Genomic DNA, 19474 nt, shown 5'->3' on the forward strand with positions numbered 1-19474 from the left:
CAGAGAGGTCTCTTGTATATTTCAAAAGCAAAGTGTGCATGGGGATCATGGGACTTCTGCCTTTGAAATACAGGAAGAGCTGGCAGGGCTTTTGCCACATTTCAAAGGCAGAGATGCCCTTATTGACTAATTGAACATCAATGCAAATTGCATTGACTATTTGATTAGTTGATTCATCTAAATTTAACATCCTTAGCACTCACTAATACCATATGAACTGATAGTAACACATGTCCCTATTTTTACTTGATGTTTCTTCCAGATGCAAGGATTACATTTGTTTTATACATCACATTGTGAGCTCTTGTTCCATTCTCTATAATTACACCTGCCTGGAAACAAAAGCCCTGTGGCATGGCGATGGCTGGCCTGGATTGCTGCTGCAGGCTTAAAAAATTCTGCGCAGACAGTCAGGCTCAGCCTGGAGCCTGAACTCTGACCTTCTACCCTCTCGGGGTCCAAAAGATCAGCCTACAGCTAGAGCCCAAACATCTATATAGCAGTTTTTCAGATCCATGAACCTAAGTCAACTGACCAGAGACCCTATAACCCTTAAATTCTTTTCAGAGTAGTTCCATTACAAAACATTGCCTCTTAGCTTTTAAGTGTGATTTTTAATCAGTGTTTTTCCCCATATCTAAAATAAAAGTTTGCATAACATTTGAGCCAAGAATTGACCCTGTGTGACTCCCCTGAAACATACTTATTGAACATTGATAGATATCAAAACATATATGTAAATAAAGAATCAGTTGGCTAGCTTTTAATCTATTCAATATATTCTACATTTATTTATAGTGCTAATTTTTAAATGAGAATTACTAAGGTTAACTATACTGCTTCACCATAGTTGCCTATACTAGTGAAACTTGTATGAGAGAACATTTGAAAGTTGAATTTTAACCTTTTTCACATAGATGTTGATTTTATAAAGAAAATGTAAATACAAAGAGTTTGGAATACAAAATTTGAAACAGTTTTGTTCGGACTCATACTAGCCACCACTTGTTGAGTTTTAAGAAATATTTATGAACTCAAATGATGTTCATTGTCAGCTGAAGCCTGCAGAATTTCATGCGTTATTTATATAGTGAAGAGTTCAACTATTTATATAATTGATAGCAGTCATGCTTTTTGAGCAACAATAACTGCCTATACTGGAGATGTAGAAATAAGGAGCTGTTTTTGATCATAATTGAAGACTGTGATGTTTGTACTGTATGTAGTTGCAATCAATCAAAGTAAGGGGCAGAGCTATAAATTGATAGTGTTAAATATTTTTCTGCTTAGTTTTTCCTGTGTTGTTTTAAAGACCTATTTTTGTAAAATGTTTGACATGTGATTAAGGAATTAAGACTAACTTCAGTTGACCTTAGAGTTCATTTGGTGTATTTCAGTGTTCAAAGCTGTGTTTTTCTTAAAATTAAAGGCTTTACACCACTTTTGTTCTTCACAAGTTGTAGTTCTTCAATTTCAATATACTCAGTTAAATTATTTATAATATGGCATTAAAGTATGCATAGCAGGAGTTATTTTTAGATTGCCTAGGAGAGGATAGTCTCATAAAACATGTTAGATCTGTTCAGAGTAAATAATACCAAAAAGAAAATGATTTATAAGGTTCAGCAAGTTCAATATATTTATGTTTTTTGAGAGGAAGGGGGCGGCTCTTTGTAAATAAATCTCCGTGCTTTAACCAAGGGCTGCCTTGTTTACTCCAGTAAAAGGAAGATGAGAAGGCATGGGCTGGGGATGAAACTTCACAACAAGTGATGGTTATCTCTGGCTCAGGTCTCTGGGGACTGGTCTGATCAGTTCCAGAGATATTGTGTTTTTTGGGGGAAGGAGTTAATTTTGCAATAGTCTCAATCTGAGCTGTGAGGTATGATCCTTTAAAAGATTGTTCAAAAGATTATTTTCTTAAATACAGTGTTTGGCTTCTCCTTGCCAAGGTTTTTAAAGTGAAGCCACTGATGCTCAATCAAAGGGGAAAATGAGGCAGGCTTCAGTAAAGCCACACTTTAACAGAAGAAGTGGTACGATAAGACAGGCACCATTTTACAGACGGATATATGACAATGTTGAAGTTGTATGTGCTTAATGGGAAATATTCATCTGGACGGCAAGTGAACCCTCACTTTGGGAACACTAGCACACTATCCTGACCTCTTGTACCCAAGGATATGCCACTGCATTCCATAGTCGTTAATCTTCCCTGAGTAAAGGGAAAAGCCCTTAGGAGCCCCAGTCAAATTGCACCAAACTGCTGCCACCAGCTCCTTTTCTGCCACCAGCCCCAGACTGAGCCTCTGGTCTCCTGGCCCCAAGGCCTCTCAGAATGCTGGGCCAGCCCTAGCGCAATTAGAGTAGGCCTGGGATGAGCCCCTACCGAGAACATTGGTCCAGCCCCAGCATTGCCAGAATGGGGCCAGCTGCCTCCCTAAATACCAGACCCAGATGGTAGCCTCCCCAAGCACCAGCTCCTTCAACCCTGAATGCCTGCCCCATCATCGAACTACTGACTTCAAAGGCTCACAGCTGGGACTCCTCAATCTGCCAGCCACTGGCTCTTCTTGTTGTTCCTCACTCCCCTGTCCTGAGGAGGAGTGACGCAGTAAGCAGCAGGGACCTTCAGGATGGAGGATGGAGTGGAGAAGGCAGTGGAGATCTCAGAAAAGATGGGGAGGCACTATCACGTAGTTGTCTAGGCAGCTCTAGGGAAGGCAACACCTTCCCTGGCCTATTGTACCTGTCATCCAGAGGATAGTGCTCACCCGGGCTTCCATATAAAGGCATTTCTAGAAAATGGATCCAAATTATTCCCTATTATAACCTTTTACAGATTGCGACCAAGATCTTAGCAGTATTGCTGTGTTTATGCTCTCGTCTTTTGTATCTATAACAAGAGCAAATGTGGAATTAGAGGTCTCATGAAGAAAAAATTGCCTAAATTATCAAATGAACATGTGTAGTATAAACATATTGGGGACTTATCCATATGTAGAAAATCACAAGCCTACTAGTGCGAATTCATTATGTATTGTTCCGGGGCATCGCTGAAATGTATGCTACCATAGGTGGAGTCGGATTCTCTTGAAAAATGCCCTTCATTAAAATAATACCAACTGCAGATTGGGTAGTGAGGCTGTGTCTAGACTACATGCCTCTGTCGTCAGAGGCATGTAGATTAGACACATTGGCAAAGTCAAATGAAGCCGCGATTTAAATGATCGTGGCTTCATTTAAATTTACATGGCTGCTGTGCTGAGCCGACAAACAGCTGATCAGCTGTTTGTCCACTCAGCACGCTAGTCTGGATGCTCCCCTGCCGACATCAAAGCCCTTTGTCGGCAGCCCCGTTATTCCTCGTGGGATGAGGTTTACCGGGGCTGCCGACAAAGGGCTTTGATGTCGGCAGGGGAGTGTCCAGACTAACGCGCTGAGTGGACAAACAGCTGATCATCTGTTTGTCGGCTCAGTGCGGCAGCCATGTAAATTTAAATGAAGCCGCGATCATTTAAATCGCGGCTTCATTTGACTTTGCCAAAACAACAAATCTACATGGCTCCATCGACGGAGCCATGTAGTTTAGACGTACCCTGAGAGTGATGATTTGTTTGCCAATATTTTTCAAGTAAGTTAAACCCTTGTGGTTTTTACTTTCCTCATGACTCCCTATTGGCAAAGCTGGTCCAGTTCCATGGTTTGCAATGAATTTTCCCTCACGCAAGAGTTTTTGGTGAGTAGTAATCATATCATTAAACTTCACAGATTTCTAAAATATTATTGTGATGATTCTCAGGATGTCTAGAAGTATGAGTCAGTTTTAACTCCCAGCCCCGTCTCAGGGAGAAAGACATTTTGGAGATTAACTGGGTTGTAAGCTTCCTAACTCCACTAGTGTAGCCACCCAGACAATCTCCTAAGAGCTCTGCCAGTCCTTACAATGGTTTGCAACATTCTGAAAGCATCATCCTCCAGTATCCAGTTGTTAGAACTGGATACTCAACTATAAAGTTCTCTGTTCCCAAGCAACATACACCTTCACTGGTATAAGACAGGATCAGGTTCTTTATAATACCAGAGCACAGAGATGAACTTATGACTGTTTCACTATAATTATATTATTCAAGATCTGAGATATACCAAGTAAGAATATAATGAAAACAGAAATACAGAAATTATGTACCGAACAGAATGAATAACATTCTTCTTATAGAGCTTACAATTAACATTAACAAGCTAAAATCCTTGTTTTAAAAAGTATCTAATTAAAACACTCTCTCAACATCACCAGCCCACATGACTGGGATCTGCTATTTGTGGATGCAGACAGTGCTGTTCTTTTTGCTTTCCTGTCTCTGTCACTCAGTTACAGTCCAGTAACACATTTGAAATGGGCCTCAGCACAAATCTGTTTCTCCCTACTTTTCTTCTCTTCCTATTGAAATTCCCATCCCTCTGTTCCCTCTGTAAACTGTTTTACTTACTCTATAAATGACACAACTGAGTTAAAGATACTAAAGAATGGTAGCTGGGGAAACAGCAAAATGAAAATAAGGGCTTGTTAGGTAAGATCCCATGAGAAGTAAGTCTGAGGAGGGGAAAGAATTCTGGATAGTTGTCAGGATTTTTTTATATATATATCAAGGACATAAGAGCAAACTTTTGGAAGATAAGAAGTCAGCATGAATTTGGTAAATAAATTATACAAAACCAGCTTACTATTTTTTAATGCAGGATAACAAGCTTTATAGATGGTGAGCAAAAGATCAGCATATGCAATATTTCAACTTTTGTGAGGCTTCTGACACTGTCTTGCATGATCTTCTTCTCATAAGCAAGCTAGGGAAATGTAGCCTAAACAAGCCTGAAAAATGGATGCACAATTAGTTGGAAAGCCATATTCAGAGTAGTTATGAAAGGTTCCCAGTCAAGTGTGAAGAGCTTAATGAGTTGGGTTCCACAAAGATCTAACTTGGGTCCAGTTCTATTCAATACCTTCCTAAATGATGTGGACACTGAAGTGAAGAGTACATTTATAAAATGTGCAGATGATACCAAGATAAGGGTTGCAAGTGCTTTGGAGCACAGGATTAGAATTCAAGTTTATATTGATGAAGTGGAGAAATGTTCTGAAATAAATAGGATAAAATCCATGAAGGCAAATATGAACTACTACACTTAGGAAGGCAATTTCTTAACTGTAAGTGTAGCTAAGCATTGGAACAAATTACCTAGGGAAGTTGTGGTGTCTGACACTGGAAGTTTTTAAGAACCATTTAGGCAGATATCTGTCAGTGTTGGGTTGGATAAAATTTAGTTCTGCCTCTGTGTAGAGGAGTGGACTAGATGACCTATCGAGGTCCCATATACAGGAAGTCCCTGGGTTACGTACAAGATAGGGACTGTAGGTTTGTTCTTAAGTTGAATCTGTATGTAAGTTGGAACTGGCGTCCAGATTCTGCCGCTGCTGAAACTGACCACCAGTTCTGACTTACGTACAGATTCAACTTAAGAACCCCAAGCGTCCCCAAGTCAGCTGCCGCTGAAACTGATCAGCGGCTGATTCCAGGAAGCCCGGGGCAGAGCAACTCTGCCTCCAGTTTCCTGTAGTCAGCGCTGGTCAGTTTCAGCAGCGGCTGACTTGGGGACGCCTGGGGCAGAACAGCTGGGGTGCTGCTGGGTTGCTCCAGTAGCACCGCTCCTCGGCGCTACTGGACCAACCCAGCAGCACCCCAGCTGCTCTGCTCCAGGCGCCCTGATTCAGCCACTGCTGAAACTGACCAGCAGCGGCTGACTCAGGACGCCTGGGGCAGAGCAGCTGGGGTGCTGCCGGGTTGGTCCAGTAGTGCCCAGAGCGGCGCTGTGGGACCAACCGGCAGCGCCCCAGCTGCTCTGCCCCAGGGTCCACAACAAAAGCCTGGTCTGCTGGGGGGGGGCACACTAGCCTTTTGTTGGCATCCCTGTAAACCTAGTTTTACAAGGAAGAAGGGATGTTCTGAAAGAGGGTTTTTTCACGTAATTTTGGAAAAGCCTTTTTCGGAAGTAAATCATAGTGCAAATTCTGTTTCTTTTTCTGATTTATCTTTGTAGTCTAGACATAGCTATAGTCATGATTGAGCTGTATTAAAATATATGTAAATATTCAGCAGTCAATGCTCAGAAAAATGAGAGAATATCTACTGTAATTCATTATTATTTTTAATTATTTGTATTCTTCCTACCAGGGGCATTTTGTATGTCCTAGAGACCCATTGTAAAATGAATAGTGCTATTCCCATCTTCAAACTACAAAAGTCTTTATCCCATCAAATTTATAAAATGAGGAAATAGCTGTTTAAAATTATGGCGCCACTGTCAAAATAGCTTGAAAATTAGATGAAATGCTTCATTTAAACATTTGAAGTTGAGAGAAGATCTGTGCAAATCCTGTTTCATTTTCTCCAATTAGTAAAAATACTTCTTTTAACTAGATCAGATAAGAATGTAAGTACATGTAGAAAGAATGAAAATGTACTGAATATTTGATTTAAACATGATATATCAGTACAATTCACAAGTACTTTATTTTAATATGTTTAGATGACACAAAATTGGAAGCCTTCAAAATAACCATGCTCATGTTTGCTTCATCAAAGGAAACATTAACATCTGTTATTTAATTTACTTTAATCTCTCTCCATCCCTGCCATAAAGCACTGTTCCCTTCATTTGGCCAGCCAGTGAAAGTCCCTGCTCTTATTTAAATGTACAGTACTGACATTCACCTGAGTAAGACCTACAAGGTTGTATATTTTATTTCTGTTTGAGGTCAATAGTTACTTTTGTAAGTAAAGATGACTCATGATTACTAGTAGTGAGGACACAAAGAGAAGAAGAAAATACTAATAAGGCAATCTGAAAAGAAAGAGAATTATAGTAACTGGGCATCACCACAATCCATAAAAATATGTATTTGAAATTGTTATACAATATGTAGATAATGCAGCCTATTCAGTGACCTCTTAGTCATTTTAATTAAAGCAATTACTCACTGAACTGCAAATGTTAACGAAAAACTCATTTTAAATGAAATATGTAATATTTAAGGGATTTCTGAGTCATTTACCCTTATTTCAACTTCCCAGTAATAAAGACTTCTTTGTTATTAATCTAATTCCATTACCACAAAAAGTTTTCTAACACTTTATGAAGCAGAAAGACACAGCTATTGTAGGACAGGAAGAAAATCCCAATTTCCTAATTTCATAGTTTAGAATTAATGAGTTGGCTCCTTGCCCACACTGAGGCACCTGATTAGGAGGTATAAAAGGTCCACCATGATTCCTTAGTCTGTCAATTCAGGATGCCTCAACTTTTAGGGACATTTCATGGTTGTGCCAGGAGCAAGGATATGATCAAAAAGCTGTTGCACTGCTCTTATCTCAGGATCTCATATCAGCTCCTGAGAGATGATTACCAGCTGGTGTAGTTTTGGAGAAGCCTAAAATCTGTTGTAACATTTTTTTTAGGGACCAGAATAACACCTGGCAGCAATGAGAATTCAAAAAGCCCAAAAAGTAACATAGTGATAGAAATGTAGCCGTGTTAGTCTGGTGTAGCTGAAACAAAATACAGGACATAGTCCTACAAAATAAAGTGCTACATAGTCCTGTATTTTGTTTCAAAAAGTAACATGCAGTCATCATTTCAATCCCCTTATTATGTCCCATGCAACTTGCTTAACACTTCAGCTAAGGACTAATATCTGTGGCCACGGGCCATTGCTTATTGATATTAGTATCCAATTTAATAGATCCTGGATTTCACCTCTTGACTTAAATAATTACATTAATGTATTGCAGAATTCATTGGTGCCATAAAATAGTAAAATAATTTGTAATGGTCATTTTATGAGTGCAACTGCAAATGTAGTGATACTTTGATACATATAGTAAATGCCACCATGGATGTTAATAACTGCACGTCTATTGTAGTCAATAAGGGTTTGTCTACACTGCCACCCTAGTTCAAACTAGGGTGGCTAATGTAGGCATTTGAACTTGCAAATGAAGCCCGTTAAACCTCCTTGCAGGAGGAATAACAGTAGTTCCAATTAGGAGCTTTAATTCGAACTACCTAGTCCATGCCACTTGGAGCTGCGGGCAGGTAGTTCGAATTTAAATATTTAAATCCCAGGCTTCATTTGCATGTTCCCGGGCAGGCGCCATTTTTAAATGCCCGTAGTTCAAACTACCTGCCCACAGCTCCATGTGACACGGACTAGGTAGTTCGAATTAAAGCTCCTAATTCTAACTACTGTTATTCCTCCTGCAAGGGGGTTTAACGGGCTTCATTTGCAAGTTCAAATGCCTACATTATCCACCCTAGTTCGAACTAGGGTGGCAGTGTAGACATACCCTAAGAGTTATGCCTCATGTACGTCACAACTATGTTTTGTATCAGACATGTTGGTGATTTGTGCAGGTACAATTTAAGGAGAAGTCTGAGTAGGCAAGGGTGTTTCCTATCCTCCCATTAGATGGTTTTTCTTGATTCATCTGAGTGTCGTTCTTCTCTGTTTGTAAAGTTACTTTTGTTTTACATATCCACTGCATGACAAATTGGTCGAGTTATCATATACTCCAATTTATGTTTGCTTAATAGTGTTTATGCACAATTTACACCTGGATATTTTATGTTACCACTGAAGATGGCTTTGAAATTTCTTTCTCAGTAGCACTGTCTTAATTTAGGCTGTATTTAGAAGTAGAATTTAGCACACATACAAATGTTAAATGGTCAGGAATTGTTTAAGAACGCGGTATGTTGACCTTGTGATTGAGATGTATAACTGTATTGGGTTAAATTAACAGAACTGTTGGGAAACAAGCAGAAAGGGGAAACTGAGGGTCAAGATAACCCACTCACCAGTCAAAACATCAGATTTGATATGAGACCTATTACCTGTGAAGATTCTATCTCCAGCCAAGGTATTAAACTTATTTTGCCATTTAGAACATAGGTGGGGAAATCAGATCAAAATAACTACAGCTGGGTTAAAAGGGAGGGACAGATGTTGAGGATCTACTTGGATTGATACAGGCACTCACTTGTGTGTCTGAAGAAACTAGCCTTTCATAGGCTATTATCAGGGGAGAGTAACCCTTTAGTTAAAATAGCCTTATCTGTAGATTGTTTGTTTTCAAGTCCTTCTTCTCTAAAATCTTGGTTCTGAATGTTGAAAATAAACAATACTTTTGCTTTTAGAAAGCTGTCTAGCTATTATATTCACAAATGATTACAGGTGCTTTAAGGGATGGAACCGCTGGTGTTGAACTGAGTCATTTATGTTGGATCAGCATGGTTGATATATATGTTCCTATAGCCTAGGTCCCAGTTTAAGAATGGGAGAAATAGTAAAATTGATGCTAGAAGTGGTGGCATTGGACATGACATCTGTTGGGGTGAACTGAGACACCAGAGAGATGACAGAGATGTGTCAAGCCCTGCAATCCTAGCAGTCCTCACAAGTGAAGAGAATCCTGAATTTTGACAATACACATCCAGCAAGTGACTCCTCCTTAGGAAGATGAGGATCCTGTTTAAACCATCATCTGTTCTTCCAAAGAAGAAAGATTTAAAAGCCTGTGAGTATTTAGAGCAGAGAAAGACATGGTGGAGATATACAAAACAACGATGGCTATAGAGAAATTTACCCTTTCTCCATACAGGAACAAGATGTTATTCAAAACTAGAAGCAAGAAATCTTAAGTAAATTGTGTAACTTGTTTCTACAAAGTATCACTAAATCACAGAACTTGGTAAGACTCCAATATAGACATTTACAGTACATGGATAGTCACATTAAATAGGCTAGAAAACATATAAGGGATATACATTCCCAATATTCCTGGACATAAAAGAAATAAATCAAAATACTTCGGGGTTAGGAAGAAATCCTGTCTATGACTAGGTTATTCCACAATTGTTCATTTTGGTAATATTGAATCTTCCTCTGAAGTATGTGTTACTTGCAACTGTCAGAAACAACATACTGGATTAGTTGGCCCACTGGTCTGAGTCAGGATCTAAAGGCTTATATCTTTAATTTTGGAAAAATAATTGTAATTAAAACTCAAGAGAACGTCACATGATAACTAATTCACAATTTGAGTGGTTTGAACCATCTGATTTTTTGGATTATTTTGTTTTGGAGTGTTTTCAGTTGCAAGTATCCAGAACAGAAACAAGACCATCAGTACCAGAAAGGGGAAAGTCAAAATAACAAGAGAAAGAAAAGTGACTGGGTAGGATCAGACCCAGTGAATGCATCAGCAACTAGTGAAGGGAAACAGTACATGGCTGCTGTTCATAAGGTCCCTGGGTCATAAACCAGAATAGTTGGTAAGCCTAGGAATAGTGGGTGAGCCTGAGTAGAGCTTAAGCCACCACTGGGAAGGTGGCTTGTCTAAGAATGGGACAAAGTTTCTTTGGGGCATGAGTAAAGGATGGGACTTGAAAGGCTCAGAGATTGGCCTGAAGATGCTTTTGAGGGCTTGCAGTTTGTTGAAATTTTTGCTACCTTGGAAGGGGTCCATTGTTTTGACTATGTGATTTAGCCAGAGGGCTAAGCCACTTAAGAGCAAGGCCAACAAGCTACAGGGAGTGTCAGGAGCAGAAAAAGTCCTGCAGTATCACTCCCAGCTGCTAAGATGCACTCAAGAGTAGAGTCACTGTTTAAACTACTGTTGAACTATGAACCATTTTCCAGTGAAAATGTTCCTTTTTTCTTCTTGGAAACACAGCAGAAGGATCAACGGGTCACTGAAATACCTCCTTAAGCTTGATGGAATAAGATCAGGAGTTTCTAATTATATATTAAATAATTTAGTAAATTTGATGGACTTGGGTTAATATAAATGAAAATAATTTCCTATGAAGAAAGCCAGAACTAATAGGAAATATTCATGCAGAAATATGCCTGGTTGGCACTTGGCCAATTTAAATAATCTGGACATCTGATTTTCATAAATTATAATGTATTGTTCCTGATGGGAACATGGAGAAGTTTGAGGGAAGAAAGCTCAGAATACCGTCATCCTCTCCCAGTTCTTCTGAGAGATTTAAAATTATGGTAGTGAAGATTATATCTTCTAGGATGGCAGTTCAAGTCCTTGCTTAATGGCAAACTACTTGCAGAAGGGACAGAATGTATTTAGCTAAAAAACATTTCAAGGTTATAAAGCAGTTACAGATCAAGCTTCATGAAATGTGAAGGAATTCATGGCATTTAATATTTTTCCCAAAAGCTGGCTCCATTTCAAGATGAGCCTTTGATTTAAAAGCTTCTTTTCTAGCCCAACCATCCCTACTGTTCAGAAAAAGCATTGTGGTCTAGGTTCAAATTTGAGAGTCTTTATCCAGTTCTGTGATCTACATGTCATGATGGTCTGAAATAATAATAAAATCTTTTATGTGAATTTGTGACATGTTGTCTAAGATTTCTTAGTATTTCATTTATTAAAACTGGGTAAAGAGTCTGTCTGGAATAATGATAGAAATGTAGCCGTGTTAGTCTGGTGTAGCTGAAACAAAATACAGGACTATGTAGCACTTTAAAGACTAACAAGATGGTTTATTAGGTGATGAGCTTTAGTGGCTCATCGAACTTAGAGACATTTCTAACTTAGAGAGTCTCATCTCAAGACAAACATCCACACTGACTTACACCTTACAAGATTTTTCTATTTGATCTGAGGAAGTGGGTCTGGCCCACGAAAGCTCATCACATAATAAACCATCTTGTTAGTCTTTAAAGTGCTACATAGTCCTGTATTTTGTCTGGAATAAATTATTTATTTCTGTTCTTTAAAACAGAGTTGAGATTTGACAATGTGTAGTCATAAATCTTGGGATCTATAGGAGCTTCACTGCTCCCAGTCCGGGAAGATGTGCTCACTGAACATACTATGCTATGACCACTGCAGTAAGCCCAAGAAGAACAAATACCAGTCATTCTTCAGTGTAGTCATTTACTCACTAGCCTTGTTTCAAGTAACAAATTGCCCTATTGCAGATAATAGTTATCAAAGAGTACAACTGAACTACAATGCTGAAAACTGAATGATGACAAGTATGAATAGGTCAAAATATGTTTTGGCACAGGTTTTGAAATAGTGTTTGAACATTGCAAAGAAGCAGCTGTGGATCAGTTTACAAGACTACACAGAGCAGAAATTCAAATACATGGGGACATTGTTGATATTTTAAAAAAATAGGTAGTTGTTACATGCAACGGAATAATGGTCTACTTGTATTATAAAGTACTACTATAAAAGCAATGTTACAATGACTGACTGCTCCAAAATGACAGATGATCCAAAACATCCCTAATAATACTGTGGGAGAAATGGAGCTTGTGGTATACGACAATACCAAAATGATTGTCACTGTATGATATCAAATACTGTTCAGAATAAAAATAAGCTAACGTATATAATATATTAAATCAATTGTATTACTACGTTAATACCTAGAAAGATATCTACATTTAAACTTAAGGAACAAAGAGTAAGGTCATAAGTTCTCCTTTTCTCTTGCTCACACTTTTAATCAAGGCTTTTCTTAAACTAAAGGGAATGCCAAAGTAGTGACTGTTTTATGTCAGTCCCTTTGCAGGCCCTGGCACAGGGGCAGTATCTGGATTTTAGGTAGGAAAAGTGGGCTTCACTAAAATGCTGTTACACTTCAGCAATCTCAAACTGCCTGCCTATTAGGCAGTGGGTGGTATAGTTATCTTTCCACCATCCAAATCCCTGACTATGCTGCAAATTATAACTCATGTAAGTGAGAATCTGATCTGTACAATTAGTTTTTTTAACAGCTTTTATGGAGGAATAAGATTGGTAGACACATGTTTATTTACACTTGCCTATCACATACTACTTGAGGGGGGAAGAGGGTTGAGACTAGATGTGCTAATATTATATTAACACATCTTCATGAACAGAAGGGGAGAATTGTGAGGTAAGGATGTTTCCTGTTGCCTCAGAGCTGCTCAGCATTGTGTTGGCTTGTAAATACCCTCTATGTAGCTATTTAACCACCTGGAGCTCACTGGAACACAGTGATCTCCATACATAGACTGTAGTTGCTAGCACACCCTGCACCAGCTCTATGCCCACTAGGGATGGTTCTGCGCAGAAGAAATTCTCAGCCATGTGCCTGGGGAAGCTTTAACTCCTCTTTGCACCACCATACAAATATATTAGACATCTTGGCATTGACATGATGAGACCTTTCATTTGTATAGGATGTACTTTATATGGACATGTCATAACATGTTACAGCTAACAGCCTAAAAGAGAGAAACACAGCATGGGATAAAGCAGCTTTGTTACAGGCAGAAAATGAAAATGTCCGAAGATGGGGGTGAGGCAGAGTAAAACAGTTTTAAGGTTTGACCCTCATTGAAATGAAGGAATAACACAAGGATGCAGTACATGAAGACTAGTGAGGGAGGATCAGTACTCTACAGTTGGCTGTACTGAAATGGAGACGTAAGGCAAGATATGAATGGAAGGAGATTGTTGAGAAATTAAACACAAGGAAAAACATGACCTTAGCTGAGAAGAGTCAAGGAAAAGAACACTTCCTCTCCTCCCCCTGGATTGATATAGCGTAGAGAGAGGCAGAGGAGTGTGTGGATATAAACTCAGCGAAACAGTGTGGTTTTATACTAATTTAACTTATGTGCTGTATGTATGTGTGTTCAAAATGAATTGATCATTTGGCACAGCTTTTCTTATTAAATACCAGGGTTAACCTAAAGAACCATACCCACGATTTTGTCAGGACACAATCCCAGAACAGCTAAATCTGACATTGTTGGCTAATGTTTTCTCTTACTCCCTTTTCCTAAGAACCACCTGCTACTCACTTATTTACACTACAATAAGATTGATGCTTCTGGCAAGCTTAATTTTTCCATGATAAGTAGGAGGGATAGAGGGACTATTTGACTAAAAACAAATACCCTTCTGTCTTAATGGGAAATGTAGATCAGTAACACAGCTGGCCACTGGTGGTTAAACTCTGATTTAAAAACTGGAAAGTGACTGCCAGTTGGCTATTAAATATTACCCTTCCTTTTTTGTATTCTAGATTCCAAAATAAGCAAATATGTGCATAGTTAGTAACCAAATAATTCATGTGAATTAATTCTTTCCACATTCTTCATTGTCTAGGACAGAAAAACAGCACTATATAGCTAATGGTTTCTTAATTCTAAGAATTTACAAGCAACAAGATTTGTTCTGCATGTTATGTCACCATATGACTCCTGAAACTCACATCACCAGACAATTTCCCTTCCATGTGTTATTTCTGTTCAAATAACAGCCCTTTAAAATTATTTAAAGATACAAAGTTGTACATACAGTTTATAAATTAACTTTATATAAAGAGTTTTTTGTAACTTGTTTCACGTGAATTTGCTCTCCTTGCCAACCACTTATGTATGTAAATGAAGGAGATTGGACATTATTTGCACAAGAATATGTGCAAATGCCTCAATATCATGGTGATGAGTCCTTTAAATATTTTTATCACAGAAATTGCTAATCTGAGACTACATTTTCACACTAAAGTGAGTATATTTTCACACCAAAGTGGATTTCTGATTACATTTTAAAAAGCTCAATGAAGAGTTGTTAGCAGTGGAAATAATGGCCCCCAAAAGTCACATTATCAAGTACAAAACTGAATCAAGTACAAAACTAGGAGCTAGGACATGGATATTTCTATTCCCATCTTGTGCTACTGAGTGTCCTTAATTATACTTAACAGTTCATTCTAAGTAATTGATTGATTCCTTCAAGTAACTCATCAAATTTAATGCACAGTTTCTCTGTGCTGTGGACTTGTATAGAACCTTCCCATAAAGAGAAAAAACACCACATTAAAGCATTAATTTTAACAACATTCCTTTAAAGTAGATAATTTTTACTATTTTATTTGTTAAAGAAACTGAAACTGAGAAATATGATCTGTCCAACTACATGTTGCACATCAGAGCAAGAAATAACCTAACCCTTATTTTAGACTTATGTTTCAAATATTAGATAATATTGATAGAGAAACAAAACCATATATCTTTTGTGATCAATTAAATAGGGATCAGATGCAGAGTATCAAACTACATAGTAAAAATAACAGGCATGGACTAACTTCTAATAGTTAATCCATTCATAAAAATATTAATTTCCTCATGGAAATTCAGTGACCTAAAAAGGAATTGAAGGCCACCAAATCCTTGTATTTATTTTTTTTTCACCTCCCGCATTACTACATCTTGGTAATTAGCATCTGGGAGATGATTTCTATTAACAGTAAGAATTTGTTCAGGAACAACATTGACTCAGTGGAACTGGATAGAAATGCAAAAAGAGATACAAAAGGGAGAATAACCATTCTTGCCAAAACATGTGCTATAACTGTGACATAGCAATAGCTAAACAATACATTTACTAGTCCAGTAATTTACAACAAGAACTGTATGTTAGGATTGTCTATGCTAGAACTGGAAATATATCTATCTCCAATTGAGCTAAATCATATAAAATATATTATAAATATGGCACAAGCAGCAGATGGTATATCTGTCTGAGTCCATACACAGGATTTCAGATGGAATCATATTCTGGATTCTAGCCCAGGAAAACAACCTAAAGTCTCAGCAGAGTATATCCTTTAGGTCACAAAAGTTGAAATATGATATATTAGACAACCTCATCTTTTCAGTATATTTCAGGAACAGAGAGTCCTGGTAGAGGGCTGGAAGTCCTACAGGAAGGCAGGACAGCAGGCTGCTGGCAGCAAGCTGCCTGGCATGGCCAGCAGTCCAGCTTATCACAGCTGGACTGCCCAGCAGGGCTAGGAGCCTAATGTGCCTTGGTGAGGCTGGTAAGCCCTCTGGTGCTGGCATTGTGGTTACAGGGCAGGGGGAACTAGTAATAGGAGAGAGAGCTGGATGGGAGGCCAGGGGCTGGGCCAGGGATCAGAGGTCCAGAAATGACCTCCCCTGGTACAGCAAAATCCCCCATCTGGGACCAGTCAGATCTGAGGTTGCCAGACCAGGGACGTCCAATCTGTAGTGTAGAATGTCTGTAGCATTTACATTAACTATTGATGTGGGAAAATCTTGGCAAAGTTTTTGATATATATTTTAGCTGGCTCTGATATGATATAGCAGATGGAATCAAAGAGGATGATTAGCTCTATGTAACCACCCAGCTCTCCGTAGACAGCCTGGAATTGTTCAGAAGCTATGAGTATTCCATAGGATAACAGTTTGTGAACTCTAACTCCAGTAGTTTGCAACAAGACAAAGCAAATATAGGCTTGGGTCTGTCTACACTACAGAGCTATTTCAAATTCACTTAATTTGAAATAGTTAATTCGAATTAAGCTAATTTGAATAATGCATCTATACACAAAAACTATTTCAAATAGTGTTTTGCTATTTCGAAATAGCACATCCACACTGAGTGGACCCTGAACTGAAGTTAAGGCTGGCTGGAACCAGTGTCGGTAGGGCATCAGGTTAGGATTTAGTGTGTGGGGATGCTGCCTGAGGCTAACTGAGCTCTGTGCTTAAAGGGACCCTACCCCCACCCCAGACAGACGGTTCTCAGGGTTCCCTGCTTGCTTGTCTACCTCGTTTAGGGACAGCAGCAAAGCAGTCCTGTCTTGGAGTGCCCTGAGTACCCGAACTCGGGACACCACAGCACTTGGCCACATGGAAGTAGAGCTGCCCCTGGGCATGCCGGTGTGTCTCGTGGGGTCATTGCCATCAGCCTGGCTGTACTTGCTGCAGGCTCCCACCTGGGGTGTCCATCAGGGTGCTGTCAGGATCCAGGAGGCCCTGAGGGAGATCATCCACTCTGAGGAGCCCTTAGAGCCTCCCCAGTCCTCCCCCCGGGGTCTCATGACCCATTCCTCCCTCACGCTCTTCCACTTACCCCTCCCTAGCCCCCCCTTCCTGATGTCAAATAAAAGACACGTATGTTCAAAAATAGAAACTGGGTTTATTGAACAAAACTGAGGGGGGGGGATGAACCTCTGGGGAGACTGGGAAAAGGAGGTGGGAGAGGGAAAGAGAGAGGGTGGGAGAGGGGAGGGGGAAACCTGGGAGGAGGGAGCTAGAAGGAGGAAGCAAGGGGAAGAAGGGGGAGGGGAAGCTCAGGGCTCAGAGATGGGAGTCTTGCTGGACCAGTTTGACTTTCATGCTAACCTGCTCCTGGGTTTGCATGTGGTCTTTGGTGGCCAGGCTGGCAGCTATCCTGCCATAGATGGCCACATTCCTCCATCTAGTATGGAGATCATAGACGTTGTGGGCATCCCCCCCCCCCAATCTGACTAAGGTCCATGATCTCCACCCTGGACCAGGAAAGTGCCCACCTTCTCCAGCCCCTATCAAGCTCCTTGGAGCTGGCAGACTGCTCCTGGGAAGTGGTGGAGGGCTGGCTGCCAGTGGCTTGCTGGCTCATGTTTTGGGACCACTGAATCAGGGGCCCTGGTGGCCACTTCTGGCTCTGGGCTGGTAGGCTTGGAGCTGGCACAGGCACTGTGGCCAGGGTCTACCCCTTTAATGGCTCCAGGGCTGGGGAAGAGTAGAGTAAGTTGTCCTGGTTGTGCCCAGAGTGGCCACGAGGGCTCCCTGGGAAGGGCTGAAGACCCCCTATTTCAAATTAAGTGTCTGCACAGAACTTAATTCAAAATAGCTATTTTGAATTTGGTGTTACTCCTCGTAGAATGAGGTTTACCAAATTTGAATTAAGGGCTCCGCTATTTCAAATTAAATTCGCAATAGAGGTTTGCATGTATAGATGCTATTAAAGTTAATTCGAAATAATGATTGTTATTTCAAATTAACTTTGCAGTGTAGATATACCCTTTGAGAACAACTTCACTATGGGTATGTCTACACTAGCCACCCTAATATAGTCATTCGAACTTGCAAATGAAGCTGGGGATTTAAATATCCCGGGCTTCATTTGCATGTTTCCGGGTGCCGCCATTTTTAAATGCCCAGTAGTTTGGACTCCCTGCCCACGGCTACACGTGGCACGGGCTAGGTAGTTCGAACTAAAGCTCCTAATTCAAACTATTGTTACTCCTCATTGCAGGAGAAACAACAGTAGTTTAAATTAGGAGCTTTAGTTAGAACTATCTAGCCCATGCCGTGTGTAGCCACGGGCAGGTAGTTCGAATTACTGGGCATTTAAAAATGGCGCCTGCCTGGGAACATGCAAATGAAGCCCAGGATATTTAAATCCCAGGCTCCATTTGCAAGTTCGAATGACTACATTAGCCACCCTAGCCCAAACTAGGGTGGCTAGTGTAGACATACCCTTAAAGATTTGTGAATGCTTTATGGTTTTTTTGATTTGGTTCTGGAGAAGTTGAATGTGAGTTTCTTTTTTTCTCACAACCACTCCTTTATACCATGCAAAGAGCTTGAGCAGCATAGAGAAGCTGTAAAAGACCTAGATCAGGCTAAGGAAGGATTCTCTCACCTCAGGAACGGAGGAAAACAGCCATAAGACTGCCTTCCCAGAATCCTTTACAAGTTTTGGCATAGGAGGTATGTTGAAGACAGCGTAGGCATGTCAGGGATGGTGTCACAGTATGCAGCACTGGAGATTCTGCACATAACTCAGACTCATAGACTGTTGGGATGGCTGGTGAAATTCAGACCTTCTGGGCTGCCTAAATTATACCAAAGGACAGAGAGTAGTTCTGAGGGTACAGAGGATTCTCAGTCCTTTCTTCCTCAAATTGTGAGTTCAGTGCTGTGCCTCTTACAGGCTCAGCATGACTCTCCCCCCAGAAGGAGAGATATTGTAGCATATGTGAATGGTTTTGTTTGATTTGTTCCTTAATTATTTGAATTTGGCTTGGCTAATATGGAATGCAGAATACTATTACAGTTTATTTCTATAAGATAAAATAAATGTCTCAAACCAGTTAGCTTGTACTGACTTGTTTTTTATGGCTTAGTTGTTAGGAAACACCTTCACAGTGTGAAAACATTGGGTTTAAAAGTTTTTGGTTCTTTCAGTTATCAATGCCTGGAAGCTGAAGCCAGACAACTCAAATTAGAAACAAGGCTCTCTGTTTTTCCTCTTAACAGTGAGGGGGATTAACTGCTGGAACAATCTACCAGAAAAGAGGGTGGATTTTTCTTCCTTTTAACTCTTCACATCAAGCCTGGGTGCCTTTCTGACAGATGTTCTTTAGTTAGATACAAGTAATTGGGCTTGCTACAAGAGTAACTGTGTGAATTGTAATGACCTGTGATATAGGAGGTCACATTAAATGATCTAATAGTTCCTTCTGGCCTTTAATCTGTAGGCATGTCTATATAAAGAGCTGGAGATTTGATTCCCTAGCTTGTGTAGACATACTCATGCTAGTTCCCATTGAG

At 39.8% G+C, this 19474-nt stretch overlaps 1 protein-coding gene across 11 annotated transcripts in view; it reads left to right on the forward strand.

Moving 5' to 3' along the window:
- PCDH15 (protocadherin related 15) overlaps positions 1 to 19474 on the forward strand; it is a 1468744-nt gene that overhangs the window by 871222 nt on the left and 578048 nt on the right. For 8 of the 11 annotated variants that reach the window (XM_075935032.2, XM_075935036.2, XM_075935034.2 and 5 more), the window contains one exon: positions 8859 to 8975. The exons of the other annotated variants lie outside the window; for them this stretch is intronic. In XM_075935032.2, coding sequence (XP_075791147.2) covers positions 8859 to 8975 — 117 coding nt within the window. The remainder of the gene's footprint in view (positions 1 to 8858; positions 8976 to 19474) is intronic. 11 annotated transcript variants of the gene reach the window in all.

The sequence above is a fragment of the Pelodiscus sinensis genome, chromosome 8 (genome assembly GCF_052426305.1).
Source record: "Pelodiscus sinensis isolate ZL-2025 chromosome 8, ASM5242630v1, whole genome shotgun sequence".
In the NCBI taxonomy this organism is placed as follows: domain Eukaryota; kingdom Metazoa; phylum Chordata; order Testudines; family Trionychidae; genus Pelodiscus; species Pelodiscus sinensis.